General features: G+C 46.8%; 1 protein-coding gene across 2 annotated transcripts in view; it reads right to left on the bottom strand.

Annotated features, from left to right (window-relative positions):
- The window catches only part of PRKCSH (protein kinase C substrate 80K-H), a 51,626-nt gene that overhangs the window by 19,398 nt on the left and 14,119 nt on the right, over positions 1-18,109 (bottom strand). For both annotated transcript variants that reach the window (XM_060252517.1, XM_060252518.1), the window contains exons 7-9: positions 16,967-17,051; positions 15,278-15,356; positions 14,566-14,652 (exon numbers count right to left, since the gene is read on the bottom strand). In XM_060252517.1, the coding sequence (XP_060108500.1) occupies positions 14,566-14,652; positions 15,278-15,356; positions 16,967-17,051 (251 nt within the window). The remainder of the gene's footprint in view (positions 1-14,565; positions 14,653-15,277; positions 15,357-16,966; positions 17,052-18,109) is intronic.

The following is an 18,109-nucleotide window of genomic DNA, read 5'->3' as shown; positions in this document are numbered from 1 at the left end:
AGAATAAATTCAGAAGGTGGGAAATGGGAATCTAGAAAACTTGGAAGAAGAAGGGAGGAAGAGGTGAAATGTGGACTTTGTAAATTTAAAGGACAGTGCTAAAAAGTGCGAAGGAATTTGTTTGGTCTACTTGCGGTTTTGAAAAAAGAGCACCGTCGTCACAGACCTGCAGCATATACAATCAACACAGGAAGTACGTCAAGTATCGTGAGATCTCTTTACCAGCGAAAATGGGATTTGGTGGCAAGTAAAGCAGGAAGTAGTAGATGAAAAGCCTACTCTAGGACTATAATGCCATAGAGAAACATCGGCGGCCATTGCAAGGAGGTCAAAATTAAAATAACATTTTTAAAGTGTTCGGGACATTAAAAATTGTTGGAAATAATTGAGGTGATGATAAGAACTTAAATACTATAGGACATATTGTTTATATTGGACGTTAGAAGCCTTTAAAAGGAAAAAGGAAAAATTTTTTAGTGAGAAGCAAAAAGTTGCGACCGCCATTTTGAAGGATTTAAAAATTTAAAAAATTAATATCTTGGTCTGGGAAGCTCTGAGGACAGCGAAATTAGGCTTGTTGTAAAAAGCAAGCTCTAATCTTTTAATCTTGATAGTTAAATTTGAATTTGGTGAGATCAAAATTTTCAGTGTTTTTAAATGTTAGAACACAAGCAAACCTGTACAAGGGCTGCTTCATTGGAAAAAATGCAGGACCAATTAGAGGCAATGGAGGCCAGAATGATGAAAGGCATGAAAGAGATGATAACTGCATCTAAAAAAGAAATTATTGATGAGATTAAAAAAAATATGGAAGATCTCAGAAAAGAGACAGAGGAAACATCAAAGAAAGTTCAGGAGGTAGAAGGGAGAATGAAAGTACATGACTCCACCTTGTTAAAAATACAAGAAAAAGTGACAATCCATGACTGTAAATTGATGGAGACTCAGAGAGGAGTACCTGAAAAGGAAGATGGTGACTAGAAAGAATATATAATAAAAATAATTGCAGAATTTTTAGAGGAAAATCCTGAAGAGACTAAAAATATGTATGATTATATGTACAGAGTGAACTCACTCTATGCCAAAAAAAAAAATCTACCAAGTGATGTTGTCACAAGATATATGACAAGATATAGATCTGACGGCTCCATCAAATTGAGGTGGCATTAACAGGAGATGATCGGCCTGGGGATTCCAGTGCTCCTGGGGAGGGGAAGATATGACGGTGGGACGAGGCAGAATTATAAGGGAAGGAGGTTGAGACATAATAGTGCTCGACCCCCTTCCAGCCTTCGCCCCATCCCGAAGGTGACAGGTAGCGGGGCCAGGTTGAATCACCCGCCTCCGTCACTGGTGTTATGCAATGCCAGGTCCATTAATAATAAGACCTCTGTCCTACAGGAGTTCCTGACCGAACAGGACATGGACCTGGCTTGCGTGACCGAGACCTGGGTGCGTGAAGGGGAGACGGTAGCTCTCTCTCAGACCGCCCCCCCAGGATACTCGGTCTTTCATCAGTCACGGACTAGCGGGCGGGGGGGTGGGGTGGCACTTTTCATACGAGAGGCTTACTCCTTTAGGGCTCTTCCGGCTCCAGAGATTCCGGGCGTTGAATGTGTTGGCCTGATGTGGGATGTTGGGGAGGGGTTGGCGATCTGGCTGGTGTACCGACCGCCTAACGCACCGGCCGGCGCCTTACCATCCCTGGTGGAGGCCGCGGCGGGCTGGGCGCTGGAGCACCCAAGGCTTTTGGTCTTGGGTGACTTCAATGTCCATGCCGACGACGCGGCGTCCAGCCAGGCGATGGACCTGGTGTCATCCATGGCGACACTAGGACTCTCCCAGGTTGTTACAACACCCACCCATCAGGCGGGACACATGTTAGACCTGGTCTTTGTGGCCGGAATATCAGTGACTGATATTGCAACGGAAGCAGTGCCATGGTCAGATCACTTTGCCCTTAAGGTCCGTATGGAGGTGTCACCCAAAACCTGTTTAGGCGGAGAGCGTATTTTAGCTCACCCGCGGAGCCTGATGGACCCGGAACGGTTCCTAACGGCTCTACGGGATACCTGGCCCGCTGGCGATTCCCTGGATGATCTGGTAGAGTCCTGGAACGATGGGCTCTCCAGGGCCATTGAGGAGATCGCACCCAGGCGCCCTCTGCGCCCCCGCCCGAAACCGTCGCCCTGGTTTAACCGGGAGCTGCGGCAACAAAAGCGGGAGCTCAGACGACTAGAGAGGCAATGGCGGCGTACTCGAGACGAAGTGACCCGAACATCTTATAGAGAGAGTTTGAAGGCCTATGAGATGGCAATCAAATCCGCAAAGAGAGTATTCTTTGCGGCTAAGATTGCGTCCGCAACCTCGCGCCCGGCACAATTATTTGATATAATTAGAGGACTTACAACGCTGCCACAAGGCAGGTTAAATTCTATTGAATTGGAAATCGGCTGTGAGGCTTTTGCGAAATTTTTTGCGGATAAAATCGCGTCACTTCGCCCCGACCCCCCTGCCAGTTTGGAGACAGTTAGCGAACCTGAGGCCCCGAGCCTGTCTTCGGACTATACTCTGGATGGCTTTAGACCCCTCAGCCTGGAGGAAGTTGACAGGATTCTCTTATTGGCTCGCCCAACAACTTGTAAATTGGACCCATGCCCTTCCTGGCTTATTAAATCTTGCCAGGGGGATCTTAGATATCCTGTGCGGGATATCATAAATAGATCCCTAACGGAAGGGCACTTTCCAACGCCACTCAAAGAGGCTGTGGTCCGTCCCCTCCTAAAAAAACCATCTTTAGATCCGGCCCAATTGGCACATTATCGGCCGGTTTCTAATTTGCCCTTTTTGGGTAAACTTATTGAGAGGGCAGTGGCGATACAATTACAGAATTTCCTGGAGGACGCTTCCATCCTTGACCCATTTCAGTCCGGCTTCCGCCCGGGACACGGGACGGAGACAGTGTTGGTCGCCCTAGTAGATGACCTTCAACGGCATCTGGATCGGGGTGGCTCGGCGGTGCTGATGCTGTTAGACCTGTCGGCGGCGTTCGACACGGTCGACCATCGGCTACTGACGTGCCGCCTCGCCGACGCAGGGATTCAGGGGTTGGCCTTACAGTGGCTTTCCTCTTTCCTGGAAGGTCGGGGACAAAAGGTCGCAGTAGGGGGGGAGCTATCCCAGAGGCGCACACTTGATTGTGGTGTGCCCCAGGGGGCGGTTCTCTCCCCGATGTTATTCAATATCTATATGCGGCCTCTTGCCCAGATAGCCCGAAGGTATGGGCTGGGGTGTCACCAGTATGCTGATGACACCCAGCTCTATCTACTGATGGACGGCCGGCCGGTCTGCGCCCCGGAAAATCTGGACCGGGCATTACAGGCCGTGGCTGAGTGGCTCAGACTGAGTGGGCTGAAGCTAAATCCTACGAAGACAGAGGTCCTTTGCTTGGGTCGCCGCGGCCCGGGGGGGGGGATCCCCCTGCCAGCTTTTGACGGTGCACCGCTGATGGCGGCGGACAGAGTCAGGAGCTTGGGGGTGCTGTTGGAGCCTTCCTTAAAGATGGAGGCTCAGATAGCAGCCGCTGCCAAGTCCGCATTTTTTCATCTTAGGCGGGCAAGGCAGCTGGCCCCCTTCCTGGAGCGCGACGACCTAGCAACAGTGATCCATGCTACGGTCACCTCGAGGTTGGACTACTGCAATGCCCTCTACATGGGGCTGCCCCTGTCCCGGACTCGAAAGCTGCAGCTGGTGCAGAATGCCGCGGCCCGGCTGTTATTGGGTCTCCCAAAGTGGGGACACATTCGGCCGGGTCTTCGGACTCTGCACTGGCTTCCAGTGATGTATCGAGTCCGGTACAAGGTGCTGGTTATTACCTTTAAAGCCCTATATGGCCTGGGACCTGCCTACCTGAGGGACCGTCTCTCCCCATACGTTCCCCAGAGAGCACTGAGGTCAGGAACACAAAATCTCCTCTCTATCCCCGGGCCAAAAGAAGCCCGCCTGAAAGTCACTCGAGATAGGGCTTTCTCCGTTATGGCCCCCACTTGGTGGAATCAGCTGCCGGAAGAGGTGAGGGCCCTGCGGGACTTGGTTCAATTCCGCAGGGCCTGTAAGACGACCCTCTTCCGGCTAGCTTACACCTAGCCGGGATGGAACTTGACGTAACTGGCCTGCCATCTGTTTATATAAAATGATATGTTATTGGTTTTAAGCTGCATTGTTTTTATGAATTGAAATGTATTGGTTTTAATGTTTAAATGTGAAGTATTTAATTGTTCTATTTAAATTGTTAAATTGTTATTGTTGGAAGCCGCCCTGAGCCACTCCTGGGAAGGGCGGGATATAAATCCCGAATAAATAAAATAAATAAATAAATAAATAAAAAGAAATGGTGGGAAAGATCATGAACAAAAATTTTGAAAAGACATTGATGGTGGGAGGCAGCAGAGTAAGAATTATGAAGGAGTTGCCAAGGCAAGTGATAAATGACAGAAGAACATATAAAAAAGTGACAGAAAAATTACGGGACAATGAAATGAGGTTTAGATGGATTATACCTGAAGGTTTGAGCTTTGAACTCCAGGGGAAAAGAATCACAATTACAAATGCACAGGAACCGCGTAGATTTTATGAAGAACATAAAGAATTTGCACCATGATGGATTACAAATTATTGTTTTGGGATGTAAATGGACTAAATTCACCACAAAAAAGAAGGGCAATGTTTCACTGGATTAAAAAGCAAAACTGTAATATAGTTTGTTTACAAGAAGTGCATATTAAACAAAAGGATTACAAATTTTTATGGAATAAACAATTGGGGCTGAACAGAAGAAAAGGGGAGTGATTTTTTATATCAAACAAGAATTGGAGCCAAAATTAGTGTTTAAAGATAAAGATGGAAGATTTGTAGCAGTAGAAATAATATTAAATGCAAAAAAACCATGTTGTTATTGGGACAGTATGCACCTAATGGTGCAAAAGATGCTTTTTAAAAAGACATTATACAACAATTTGATGAACTGACTTATGACCAAGTTTTGATAATGGGGGATTTTAACAGAACAATTAAGAATATACTGGATAGGTCTGGGGGGGAAAATAATAATAAAGAAGGAAAATTGCCAAAGCCTTTTTTTTAATTGGTCGAACAAGAAAATTTGGAGGATATATGGAGGAAATTTAATCCTGAAGTGCGGGCCTACACCTTTTATTCAGCAAGACATAACACTTTTTCCAGAATTGACATGTTGTGGGGCACTAAGGATTTAGGTTTTATAACAAGGAAAATAAGAGATTTTACCTAAAATTGGGGCCGATCATAACCCAATAATGTGGATTACAAAACTGTCTAAGAAACTGAGAAGATGGAGATTGAATGAAGATTTACTACAGAATAAAGACATAGTGACATTTCAAGAAAATGAAACTAAAGCTTTCTTTCAAATGAATGACAAAGAGGATATTGAATTTCAGACGGTCTGGGATGCCTATAAAGCAGTAATGAGAGGAATATTGATTACTTTGAATAATAAAGATAAGACAGCAAAAGAAAAACAGTTGTTGGACATTCAAAATGAAATAAAGAAAAAGAAGGGGAGTTGAGAAAAAGGCCAGGGAAAAAGAAAATTAAAAGGGAAATTACAATACTACAAACGCAAATGAGACATTTGTTAAATAAAGAATTGGTATGGAATCTGAAAAGATTGCAGCAGAAATCTTTTGAGGGAGCAAATAAACCTGGAAAATATTTGGCTTGGCAACTGAAGAAAAAGAGAGAAAATAAAATTATTAATAAAATTATGGTAGATGGAAAAGAGATGGTTAGCCAAGAGGGAATAAAAAGAGAATTTTTTAAGTATTATGCCAAGTTGTTTAAAGGTGTTAAAATAAAGAAAGAAAAGATAGATGAGTATTTACAAAAGATAAAAATAGAACCCTTAAACAGAAAATATGCTAAAAGTTTTGAATGATCCAATTGAAAAAATAGAAATTGAAGCAGCAATTAATGCAATGAAAAACGGAAAGGCACCTGGGTCAGCTGGATATACAGCTAAATATTTTAAAACCTTTAAAGAGGAGTTAATACCGAAATTGCAGAAGTTGATGAACATGATAAGAATAAAAGGGAAAATACCAAACACATGGAAGGAAGCTGTTATTTCGTTGATTCCAAAGGAAGATAGAGATGTCGCAAATGTAAAAAATTACAGACCAATTTCGCTATTAAATAATGACTATAAAATATATACAAGAATGCTGGCAGAACGGTTTAAACATTTGATAAATTTTATAAAGGAAGATCAAGCGGGGTTTCTTCCCAAAAGGCAAATAAGAGACAATATTAGAACTGTTGTAAATATTGTAAAATATTATGAAAGATATCCAGAAAAGGAAGTAGCATTATTCTTTGCGGATGCAGAGAAAGCATTTGATAATTTAAATTGGGACTTTATGTTTGCAGTAATGGGGAAAATGGAGTTAGGAGAAAGCTTTATAATAAAAGCAATATATACTGAACAACGTGCAAGGCTATGTATAAATGCAGATCTTACAGAATATATGATAATTAGCAAAGGTACAAGACAAAACTGTCCGCTTTCCCCATTGTTGTTTATAATGACTCTTGAAATATTATTGATGCAGATTCAAGAAGATAAAGAAATAGAAGGATTAAAAATAAAAGGATTTACTTACAAATACAGAGCATTTGCAGATGATATAATGTTCATAAATGAAAATCCTATACAAGTTACACCTTTGCTGTTAGCTAAAATACAAGAATATGGGGAATTAGCGGGACTTTGTATTAACAAAGAAAAATCAATTTTTATGTAAAAATATGCAAACAAATAAGCAACAGGCCTTACAGAGACTGACAGGTTGTGAAGTTACCTCCAAGGTAAAATATTTGGGTGTGGAGATAACAATGAAGAATATTGATTTGTTCAAAAATAACTACGAGAAGCTATGGCGTAAAATGGATGAAGATATGTTAAAATGGAATAAACTTAATTTGTCATTGCTGGGTAGAATAGCTGCAATTAAAATGAATATTCTACCAAGAATAATGTATTTGTTTCAAACTATTCCTATTGTGAAAGATAGTAAACAATTTGATAAATGGTGAAGAAAAATTTGAGAATTTATGCGGGCTGGGAAGAAACCAAGGATTAAAATGAAAATTTTGACAGATGCAAAAGAGAGAGGTGGATTTCAATTACCGAACTTAAAATTATATCAGGAAGCAGTCTGTTTAGGGTGGATAAAAGAATGGATAATGCTGTTAAATAAAAAACTCTTAGTGCTGGAAGGTCACGGAAATAAATTTGGCTGGCACGCATACATGTATTCTGGAAAAAAGAAGATGGACGGTTTTTTCTCTCACCATTATATAAGAAATAATTTGCTAAATACATGGATGAAATATAAGAAATATGGAGATGAGAGAAGACCGTTATGGATAGTGCCAGCTGAAGTAATAAAGATAACAGCTGAGATAGGTGAAGAAAAGTGGTTGTCATATAATCAGTTATTAAAAATAAAAGGTGATCTTTTCAGAGATCTGGAAGCATGGGGGCACAGTACTACATAGCACACTTCACAAAGTACTTGTCACCTGCTGGGAACAAGGCAAACTACCACAGGACTTTCGCGATGCAATCATCATCACTCTACACAAGAACCAAGGGGGAAAGTCAGACTGCTCCAACTACCGGGGGATAACCCTGCTTTCCATCGCAGGCAAAATCCTTGCCAGAATACTCCTGAACAGACTGGTGCCCACCATTGCAGAAGAACTCCTCCCAGAGAGCCAGTGCGGCTTCAGAGCTAACAGGAGCACCACCGACATGGTATTTGTTCTCAGGCAGCTCCAAGAGAAATGCAGGGAACAGAACAAGGGTCTATATGTGACTTTTGTCGACCTTACCAAAGCTTTCAATACCGTTAGCAGGAAAGGCCTGTGGCAAATCTTGGAACGTTTAGGATGTCCCCCAAGGTTCCTCAGCATGATCATCCAGCTACATGAAGACCAGCGAGGCCAAGTCAGACACTGCAACGACCTCTCGGAGCCCTTCCCAATAGGCACAGGTGTAAAGCAAGGCTGCGTTCTCGCGCCAACTCTCTTTACGATCTTCTTTAGCATGATGCTTCAAAGAGCCGCAGTAGATCTAGATGATGACGATGGTGTCTACATCCGCTATCGCACCGATGGCAGCCTGTTCAACCTGAGGCGACTAAAGGCTCACTCCAAGACAATGGAAAAACTTATCCGAGAGCTACTGTTTGCTGATGATGCTGCACTCGTCTCCCACTCGGTATCAGCTCTGCAGCATATGATGTCCTGCTTTGCAGAGGCTGCCAAGCTATTCGGCCTAGAAGTTAGTCTGAAGAAGACAGAAGTTCTCCACCAGCCTGCACCCCAGGAAGATTATCACCCTCCCTGCATCACTGTGGGTGAATCAGTTCTGAAGACAGTCCAGCAGTTCAGCTACCTGGGGTGCATCATCTCCTCAGATGCCAAGATCGACAAGGAGATTGACAACAGGCTGGCAAAGGCAAACCGTGCATTTGGCCGACTGCACAAAAGAGTGTGGAGCAACAAGCATCTGAAAAAAGGCACAAAGATCAATGTTTACAAAGCGGTTGTGATGACAACCCTCATCTACGGCTCTGAATCGTGGATTTTATACCTTCATCACCTGCGACTCCTTGAGTGCTTTCATCAGCGCTGCCTTCGCACCATCCTCAACATCCACTGGAGTGACTTTGTGACCAACACTGAAGTCCTCAAGAGAGCGGAGGTTACAAGCATCGAGGCACTGCTGTTGAAGACGCAGCTGCGCTGGGCAGGGCATATTTCTAGGATGGAAAACCACCGCCTTCCCAAGATTGCTCTGTATGGCGAACTTTCCACCGGCCATCGAAATAGAGGGGCACCAAAGAAGAGGTACAAGGACTCCTTGAAGAAATCCCTTGGTACCTGTCGCATCAACCATCACCAGTGGTCTGACCTAGCCTCAGATCGCAAAGCATGGAGGCACACCATCCACCAGGCTGTCTCTTCCTTTGAGAACGCACGCATAGCTGGTCTTGAGGACAAAAGGAGATTGAGGAAGAATCGCACTGCTACAGCACCAACCCCAAATCAGACTTTTCCCTGCAGCCACTGTGGCCGGATCTGCCTGTCCCGCATTGGTCTTGTCAGCCACCAGCGAGCCTGCAGCAGACGTGGACTACTGCACCCTTCTTAAATCTTCGTTCGCGAAGTCAAGCCGAGAGAAAAATAAAAGGTGGCAAAATAGAATTGAAAACTGCTGAAGAGCTGAATAATAAATATGATTGTTTCCAAATGCAACAAATAAAGAGTTTGGTGGATAATGATATCAAAACTGAAGGAATACGAAAAGAACAAACAGAAATGGAAAAGGTTCTGCTTGGAGACAATGAAGAATTAATTTCAAAAATATATGTTACTTTTAAAATGGTCTACGGAGGATGAAGTAGTGAAATCTCAAATGATTAAATGGGCAATTAATGTAAATAAAGAAATACAGATGGAAACTTGGGAATATTTATGGAAGTATTCTATGAAGCTTTCGACGGGTCATAGTATTAAAGAGAACTGTTTTAAAATGATGTATAGATGGTATATGACTCCTAAAAAATAGGCAAAGATGAACAACAAGATGCCAGATAGATGTTGGAAATGTAAAAAAAAAAGGTTCTTTCTACTATATGTGGTGGACTTGTGAAAAAGCAAAAAAGTATTGGCAGATGATTCAACAAGAAATTTCTAAGATCTTGGGATATGAATTTAAGAAAGTTGCAGAGACTTTTCTGTTGGGATTACATAAGAACATAAGAGAAGCCCTGTTAGATCAGGCCAATGGCCCATCCAGTCCAACACTGTGTCACACAGTGGCAAAATTTTATACACACACACAGACTACGGCTAATAGCCACTGATGGACCTCTGCTCCATATTTTTATCTAAACCCCTCTTGAAGGTGGCTATGCTTGTGGCCGCCACCTGTGGCAGCGAATTCCTTTTATCCGTTTTAACATGTCTGCTCAGCAATTTCATCGAATGCCCATGAGTTCTTGTATCGTGAGAAAGGGAGAAAAGTACTTCTTTCTCTACTTTCTCCATCCCATGCATTATCTTGTAAACCTCTATCATGTCACCCCGCAGTCAACATTTCTCCAAGCTAAAGAGTCCCAAGCGTTTCAACCTTTCTTCATAGGGAAAGTGTTCCAGCCCTTTAATCATTCTAGTTGTCCTTTTCTGGATTTTCTCCAATGCTATAATATCCTTTTTGAGGTGCGGTGACCAGAACTGCACACAGTACTCCAAATGAGACCGCACCATCGATTTATACAGGGGCATTATGATACTGGCTGATTTGTTTTCAATTCCCTTCCTAATAATTCCCAGCATGGCATTGGCCTTTTTTACTGCAAATGCACACTGTCTTGACATTTTCAGTGAGTTATCTACCATGACCCCAAGATCTCTCTCTTGGTCAGTCTCTGCCAGTTCACACCCCATCAACTTGTATTTGTAGCTGGGATTCTTGGCCCCAATGTGCATTACTTTGCACATGGCCACACTGAACTGCATCTGCCACGTTGACGCCCACTCACCCAGCCTCAACAGATCCCTTTGGAGTTCCTCACAATCCTCTCTGGTTCTCACCACCCAGAACAATTTAGTGTCATCCGCAAACTTGGCCACTTCACTGCTCACTCTCAACTCTAAATCATTTATGAACAAGTTAAAGAGCATGGGACCCAGTACCAAGCCCTGCGGCACCCCACTGCTAACCATCCTCCACTGCGAAGACTGCCCATTTATACACACTCTCTGATTCCTATTACGCAGCCAGTTTTTGATCCACAAGAGGACCTGTGCTTTTACTCCATGACTCTCAAGCTTTCTAAGGAGCCTTTGATGAGGAACTTTATCAAAAGCTTTCTGGAAGTCAAGGTAAACAACATCTATTGGGTCTCCTTTGTCCACATGTTTGTTCACCCCCTCAAAGAAATGTAACAGGTTAGTGAGGCAAGATCTTCCCTTACAGAACCCATGCTGAGTCTTCCTCAATAACCCGTGTCCATCAATGTGCCTACTCATTCTGTCCTTGATAATGCTTTCTACCAACTTTCCCGGTATTGAAGTCAGACTGACTGGCCTGTAATTTCCCGGATCTCCTCTGGAACCCTTTTTAAAGATGGGGGTGACATTTGCTACCTTCCAGTCCTCAGGAACGGAGGAAGATTTCAATGAAAGATTACAGATTTTTGTTAGAAGATCCACTTCAACTTTGAGTTCTTTCAGAACTCTCGGATGTATGCCATCCAGACCCGGTGACTTATTAGATTTTAATTCGTCCATCAGTTGTAGGACCTCCTCTTGTGTCACCTCAATCTGACTGAGGTCTTTCAACACCCCTTCCAAAATTAGTGGTTCTGGGGCAGGCAAAAAGTTCTCATCTTCCACAGTGAAGATGGAGGCAAAAAATTCATTCAGCTTCTCAGCCATTTCCCTATCCTCCTTCAGTAATCCTTTTACCCCATGGTCATCCAAGGGCCCCACTGCTTCCCTGGCTGGTTTCCTACTTCTAATATATTTGAAGAAATTTTTATTGTTGGTCTTTATGTTTTTTGCAATATGCTCCTCATAGTCCCTTTTTGCCTTCCTGATCACAGTCTTGCATTTGATTTGCCACAGCCTGTGTTCCCTTTTACTAATCTCACTTGGACTGGTTTTCCACCGCTTAAAGGAGTCCTTCTTACCTTTTACAGCTTCCATTACAAATGGAAAAATTTCCAAAAGAAGATAAAACTGTAATTTGGTACTTGCTTTCAGCCGCTAGGACATTATATGCGCAGTTGTGGAAGCAAGAAAAAATGGATGTAGGAACTGGTTGGCCACTGTGTGAGACGGGAGGCTGGACTAGATGGACCCTCCCTGGTCCGATCCAGCAGGGATCTTCTGATGTTCTTCTCAGGGGAAGGCCTCGGCCTCTCTGCCCTGTTGTTGGCCCTCCAGAGGAACTGGGTGGCCACTGTGTGAGACAGGAGGTTGGACTAGAGGGACCCTCCCTGGTTTGACCCAGCAGGGCTCTTCTGATGTTCTTCTCAGGGGAAGGCCTGGGCCTCTCTGCCCTGTTGTTGGCCCTCCAGAGGAACTGGGTGGCCACTGTGTGAGACAGGAGGCTGGACTAGAGGGACCCTCCCTGGTCTGACCCAGCAGGGCTCTTCTGATGTTCTTCTCAGGGGAAGGCCTGGGCCTCTCTGCCCTGTTGTTGGCCCTCCAGAGGAACTGGGTGGCCACTGTGTGAGATAGGAGGTTGTACTAGAGGGACCCTCCCTGGTCTGACCCAGCAGGGCTCTTCTGATGTTCTTCTCAGGGGAAGGCCTCGGCCTCTCTGCTCTGTTGTGGGCCCTCCAGAAGAACTGTTTGGCCACTGTGTGAGACAGGAGGCTGGACTAGATGGACTCTCCCTGGTCTGACCCAGCCGGGCTCTTCTGATGTTCTTCTCAGGGGAAGGCCTCGGCCTCTCTGCCCTGTTGCTGGCCCTCCAGAGGAACTGGCTGGTCCCTGTGTGAGACAGGAGGCAGGACTAGATTGACCCTCCGTGGTCTGATCCAGCAGGGCTCTTCTGATGTTCTTCTCAGGGGAAGGCCACTGTGTGAGACAGGAGGCTGGGACTGGGTGGAACCTCACTGGTCTGACCCAGCAGGGCTTTTCTGATGTTCTTATAGCTCTAATGACTGTTACTGATCCTTTTCCCTGATTTTAGTGAGGAGCATGTTTATGTTTTTATTGAATTACTTTGTATATAAAGGTCAAGGTAGTCCCCTGTGCAAGTACCAGTTGTTTCCGACTCTGGGGTGACGTTGCTTTCACGTTTTCGTGGCAGACTTTTTACGAGGTGGTTTGCCCTTGCCTTCCCCAGTCATCTACACTTTCCCCCCCAGCAAGCTGGGGACTCATTTTGCTGACCTCAGAAGGATGGAAGGATGAGTCAACCTCGAGCCGGCTACCTGAAAACCCAGCTTCCACCGGGGATCAAACTCAGGTCGTGAGCAGAGGGCTCCGTCTGCAATACTGGAGCTTTACCACTCTGCGCCATGGGGCACTTTAGATATATATTTATATATACTTCATTTAAAATGTTTTAATGTTGAAATGTTTTGATATTCACCACCTTGGCAGCCTTGCTTGGGTGGAAAGAATAATTGAAATATTTTTTGATACCTGATCCTGCCAAGTCACTATCTCTATTTTGCCTTTGGAAAAAATCAGGACTGCCTTTAAAAATCCAGGGTAGCTAGAACAAGAATTTTTCAAGTCGCAGCCCCCTCCCTCCCAAGAAATTAATTCTGCTAGGAAAATATGTTGTAGTTACTAGATTATTTTGCAGTGGAGGAACTGCAAACGAAGACACATCCTCACTCACAGAGCAGCAGCAGAATGCCCCCCCACACACACCAGTAATGGCTGTGTTCCTGGAGGAAGCCCAGAGACTGACAACTGCAGGTTGAGACACGCAGGACAGGAGAGCTGATCTTTTGCAGTCGTTTCAAATTTTCTTGCCCCTTGGCAGGAAAAACAGCAGATGAAAGAGTTCTGCCAATGTGCTGCATCTGCAGTGCAGGCCTGCCAGACGCTGGAGTGGACGAGAGATTTAGTTTCCAGTGGGAGGCAGGAGGATTCCCCCCAAGAACCTGTGAAGCTGCTGCCTTCAACTAAATCAGACCCTTTTTGGTCCATCAAAGTCAGTCTTGTCTGCTCGGACTGGCAGCGGCTCTCCAGGGTCTCCAGCTGAGGTTTTTCACGCCTACTTGCCTGGACCCTTTTGAGTTGGAGATGCCGGGGATTGAACCTGGGACCTTCTGCTTACCAAGCAGATGCTCTACCACTGAGCCACCATCCCTCCCCAACATATAGCAACATATGAAGCTGCCTTATATTGAATCAGACCCTCTTTGGTCCATCAAAGTCAGCATTGTCTACTCAGACTGGCAGAGGCTCTCCAGGGTCTCCAGCTGAGGTTTTTCACACCTACTTGCCTGGACCCTTTTTAGTTGGAGATACCGGGGATTGAACCTGAGACCTTCTGCTTACCAAGCAGATGCTCTGCCACTGAGCCACCATCCCTCCCCAAAAGATCTGAAATCATGGCTCCAGAGTCTCTAGGCAGCAACATCTGGCTGAGATCTTTTACATCGCGGACTCCCTGTTCCTCTGAACTGGAGATCCTGGGGACTGAACCTGGGACCTTCTGCATGCCAAGCAGAGGCTCTGCCACTGAGCCACGGCCCCTCCCAAAGACCTTCAGCACGGCAGCAGGAAGACTGACCCATTCAAGGGCATGGGGAAAGATAAGGCCTTTGCCCAACGCAGTCCCTTTTCCAAGCCATCCCACCCACTGCTACTTGACAGTCCTTGACACCTTGTCTTTGAAGGGACCCCCTGCATTAAGGGCGGGGGGAGACGAGACCCCCTGGCGGAAGAGCAGAGAAAGACGGGGGCGGGGGGGGGTGCACTGACCTCTCCTTTGTACTTCTCCTTAATGGCTGCCCACACAGTGCTCTGGAACTGGGCCAGGTCCACCTGAGAAGAATCGCCCAGCAAACCCTGAAAGAGCAGAAGGCAGTTAATGCAGCTGGCCCCGTGCCACCCCCACCCCCCCGCAACAGCCTAAGAAATTGGTCAGTGTCATATCTAGAAAGAGGCATCCAAGGGCAAAGAGCCCCTTCACTCCTAGGCTCTGCGGACTTGTGAAGAAAGGAATTTAATAATAATAATAATAAATTTTATTTATATCCCGCCCTCCCCACCAAGGCAGGCTCAGGGCGGCTTACAAGATATGATAGATATACCATGATAAACTCAGCAGGTGCAAGCAGTGGGCTTGCATGCGTCTTCAAGGGCTGAGCCATACCCCAAAATCAGCCCCCTGGCCTGGAGGAGATTCATTCCACCCCTTCGAATGACCAATCCTCGCTTTCTTTCCTTTCAAAGACCCCCCCCCCTTGAAATTATTGTGCTGGACTTCCTGGGTACCTCTCTGATGTCATATTAGTGTCCCCAAATGCGTTATTGACACCTTTGGCCCCCAACACAGGTGTCCCTGGAGAGAGGGAGGGAGGGAATGCCAAAGGCCTGTCAACAGTCCTTCCTTCTCTGTTCTGTAAAGGGCCCTGCCTAGACTGAGCTTCAGTCACCAACCCCCTTCTGGAGGGATGCCTTCTCCTCCTACCTGGGCCTCGGACTCCGTCATGATCCCATCACCGTCCACGTCTAGTTCAGCACGGGCCTGAAGCTCAGCGACCGACACCCTGAAGACAGGAGAGGGAAGATGGTCAGGAGGCCAGCCCACATCCCTGCAGCTCTGGGGATGCCACAGAAGGGAATCATAGAGTTGGAAGGTACCTCGAGGGTCATCTAGTCCAACCCCTTAGAGCTCCCAAGCCTCTCAGTGCTCTTTTGCCAGCAAGTCTCTAGCTGGAAGGGACTGGATTGCATCACTTGGGAACAATTAAGGCATGAATCTTTTTGCCTCAAGTGACAGGAGGAATGGCCCAGGAGGCCTGGAAATGCTCAGTTGTTGTTTTTTTAAAGCCTGGAAATGCTCAGTGTCCTACTTAATATCAGTGTTTAGAAACAACACACAGGGCAACTCTGAATCACACGACCCAGAAGGCAACATCAGGCAAAGGCCTCTCTGCCCTGTTGTTGGCCCTCCAGAGGAACTGGCTGGCCACTGTGTGAGGCAGGAGGCTGGACTAGATGGACCCTCCCTGGCCTGACCCTGCAGGGCTCTTCTGATGTTCTTCTCAGGGGAAGGCCTCAGCCTCTCTGCCTTGTTGTTGGCACTCCAGAGGAACTGGCTGGCCACTGTGTGAGACAGAAAGCTAGACTAGATGGACCCTCCCTGGTCTGATCCAGGAGGGCTCTTGTGATGTTCTTCTCAGGGGAAGGCCTTGGCCTCTCTGCTCTGTTGTTGGCCCTCCAGAGGAACTGGCTGGCACTGTGTGAGACAGGAGGCTAGACTAGATGGACCCTCCCTGGTCTGACCCAGCAGGGCTCTTCTGATGTTCTTCTCAGGGGAAGGCCTCGGCCTCTCTGCCCTGTTGTTGGCCCTCCAGAGGAACTGGCTGGCCACTGTGTGAGACAGGAGGCTAGACTAGATGGACCCTCACTGGTCTGACCCAGCAGGGTTCTTCCGATGTTCTTCTCTTGGATGGCCTCGGCCTCTCTGCCCTGTTGTTGGCCCTCCAGAGGAACTGGTTGGCCTCTGTGAGACAGAAGGCTAGACTGGATGGACCCTCACTGGTCTGATCCAGCAGGGCTCTTCTGATGTTCTTCTCAGGGGAAGGCCTCAGCCTCTGTGCCTTGTTGTTGACCCTCCAGAGGAACTGGTTGGCCTCTGTGTGAGACAGAAGGCTAGACTGGATGGACCCTCACTGGTCTGATCCAGCAGGGCTCTTCTGATGTTCTTCTCAGGGGAAGGCCTCAGCCTCTGTGCCTTGTTGTTGGCACTCCAGAGGAACTGGCTGGCCATGTGTGAGACAGGAGGCTGGACTGGATGGACCCTCACTATTCTGACCCAGCAGGGCTCTTCTGAGGTTCTTCTCAGGGGAAGGCCTCAGCCTCTCTGCCCTGTTGCTGGCCCTCCAGAGGAACTGGTTGCCTAATGTGTGAGACAGGAGGCTAGACTAGATGGACCCTCCCTGGTCTGACCCAGCAGGGCTCTTCTGATGTTCTTCTCAGGGGAAGGCCTCGGCCTCTCTGCCCTGTTGTTGGCCCTCCAGAGCAATTATTAAACTCTAGAAGTGGCACCAGGTGTGGTTCCTCTTCTGAGTAGACCATCTAGCCCAGGCCTTTCCCATACCTACTGGGACAGGCCCTGATACTGCTGCCAAGAGGGAAAGGAAGGGGCACTCACATGCCATCTGCATCACCATCAAGCTCCTGGAAGGCCTCTTCCGCTCTGGCCTGGTCCTTCACTGCCTGTTCAGCTGCTTTCTGGGCTGTAGTAAAGTCAAGAGACAGGAAGTGACTGTTAGGAAGGCGGCCTGTGGTCCATCTTTTTCTGATTGCTGTCCGTTACACACCTCAGATGTTTAGCCCTTTTTTTTTTTAGCTATCAAGCAATGCTCCCTCTAAGCTGTGGAGTCTTGTGAGCAAAAATTCTACTTTGTGAGCTGCTTCATAAATCAGTTTGCTCTGGGGCCATTTTCCTTAGCCTGCGCTAAGACAAAAATGTGTGAGCTGGAGGTTAAAAAACTGTGAGCAAGCTCACACTAACTCAGCTTAGAGGGGGCACTGCCATCAAGTCACCTCCGACTTCATGGGAAACCCTGTGGGCAAGAGCTGTTCAGAGGCGGTTGGCTGTTGCCTGCCTCTGCCTAGCGGACCCTGGGCTTCCTGGGGGGGTCTCTCATCTAGCTTAGCTTCCGAGATCTGATGAGGTCAGGCTAGCCTGGGGCATCCAGGTCAGAGAGACAGTAGCTTAATAAGTTATAAAAGATAAATGCTCAAAACTAAGCCAAACTGGCTCAGGGACATTCCCATCCCCTCCTGCCTGGTCCTTCAAACTGGAGATGCCAGGGATTGGATCTGGGACCTTCTGCATGCCAAGCAGAGGCTCTGCCACTGAGCCAGGGTTTCAGGTCAAGGTCTTTCCTATCCCCTCCTGCCTGGTGCTTCTAACTGGAGATGCCAGGGATTGGACCTGGGACCTTCTGCATGCCAAGCAGATGCTCTGCCACTGAGCCAGGGTCCCAGGTCAAGGTCTTTCCCATCCCCTCCTGCCTGGTTCTCTTAACCTAGAGATGCTGGGATTTGAACCAGGGACCTTCTGCATGCCAAGCAGATGCTCTGCCACTGAGCAAGGGTCTCAGGCCAAGGTCTTTCCTATCCCCTCCTGCCTGGTCCTTTTACCTGGAGATGCTGGGGGTGGAACCTGGGACCTTCTGCCTGTCAAGCAGGGGCTCTGCCACTGAGCCAGGGTCTCAGGCCAAGGCCTTTCCCATCCCCTCCTGCCTGGTCCTTTCAACTGGAGATGCTGGGGATTGAACCTGGGACC

The sequence above is a fragment of the Heteronotia binoei genome, chromosome 13 (assembly GCF_032191835.1).
Source record: "Heteronotia binoei isolate CCM8104 ecotype False Entrance Well chromosome 13, APGP_CSIRO_Hbin_v1, whole genome shotgun sequence".
Classification (NCBI taxonomy): Eukaryota; Metazoa; Chordata; class Lepidosauria; order Squamata; family Gekkonidae; genus Heteronotia; species Heteronotia binoei.
Note: the sequence above shows the minus strand (reverse complement) of the source record. Positions and strands in the feature narration are given on the sequence as shown.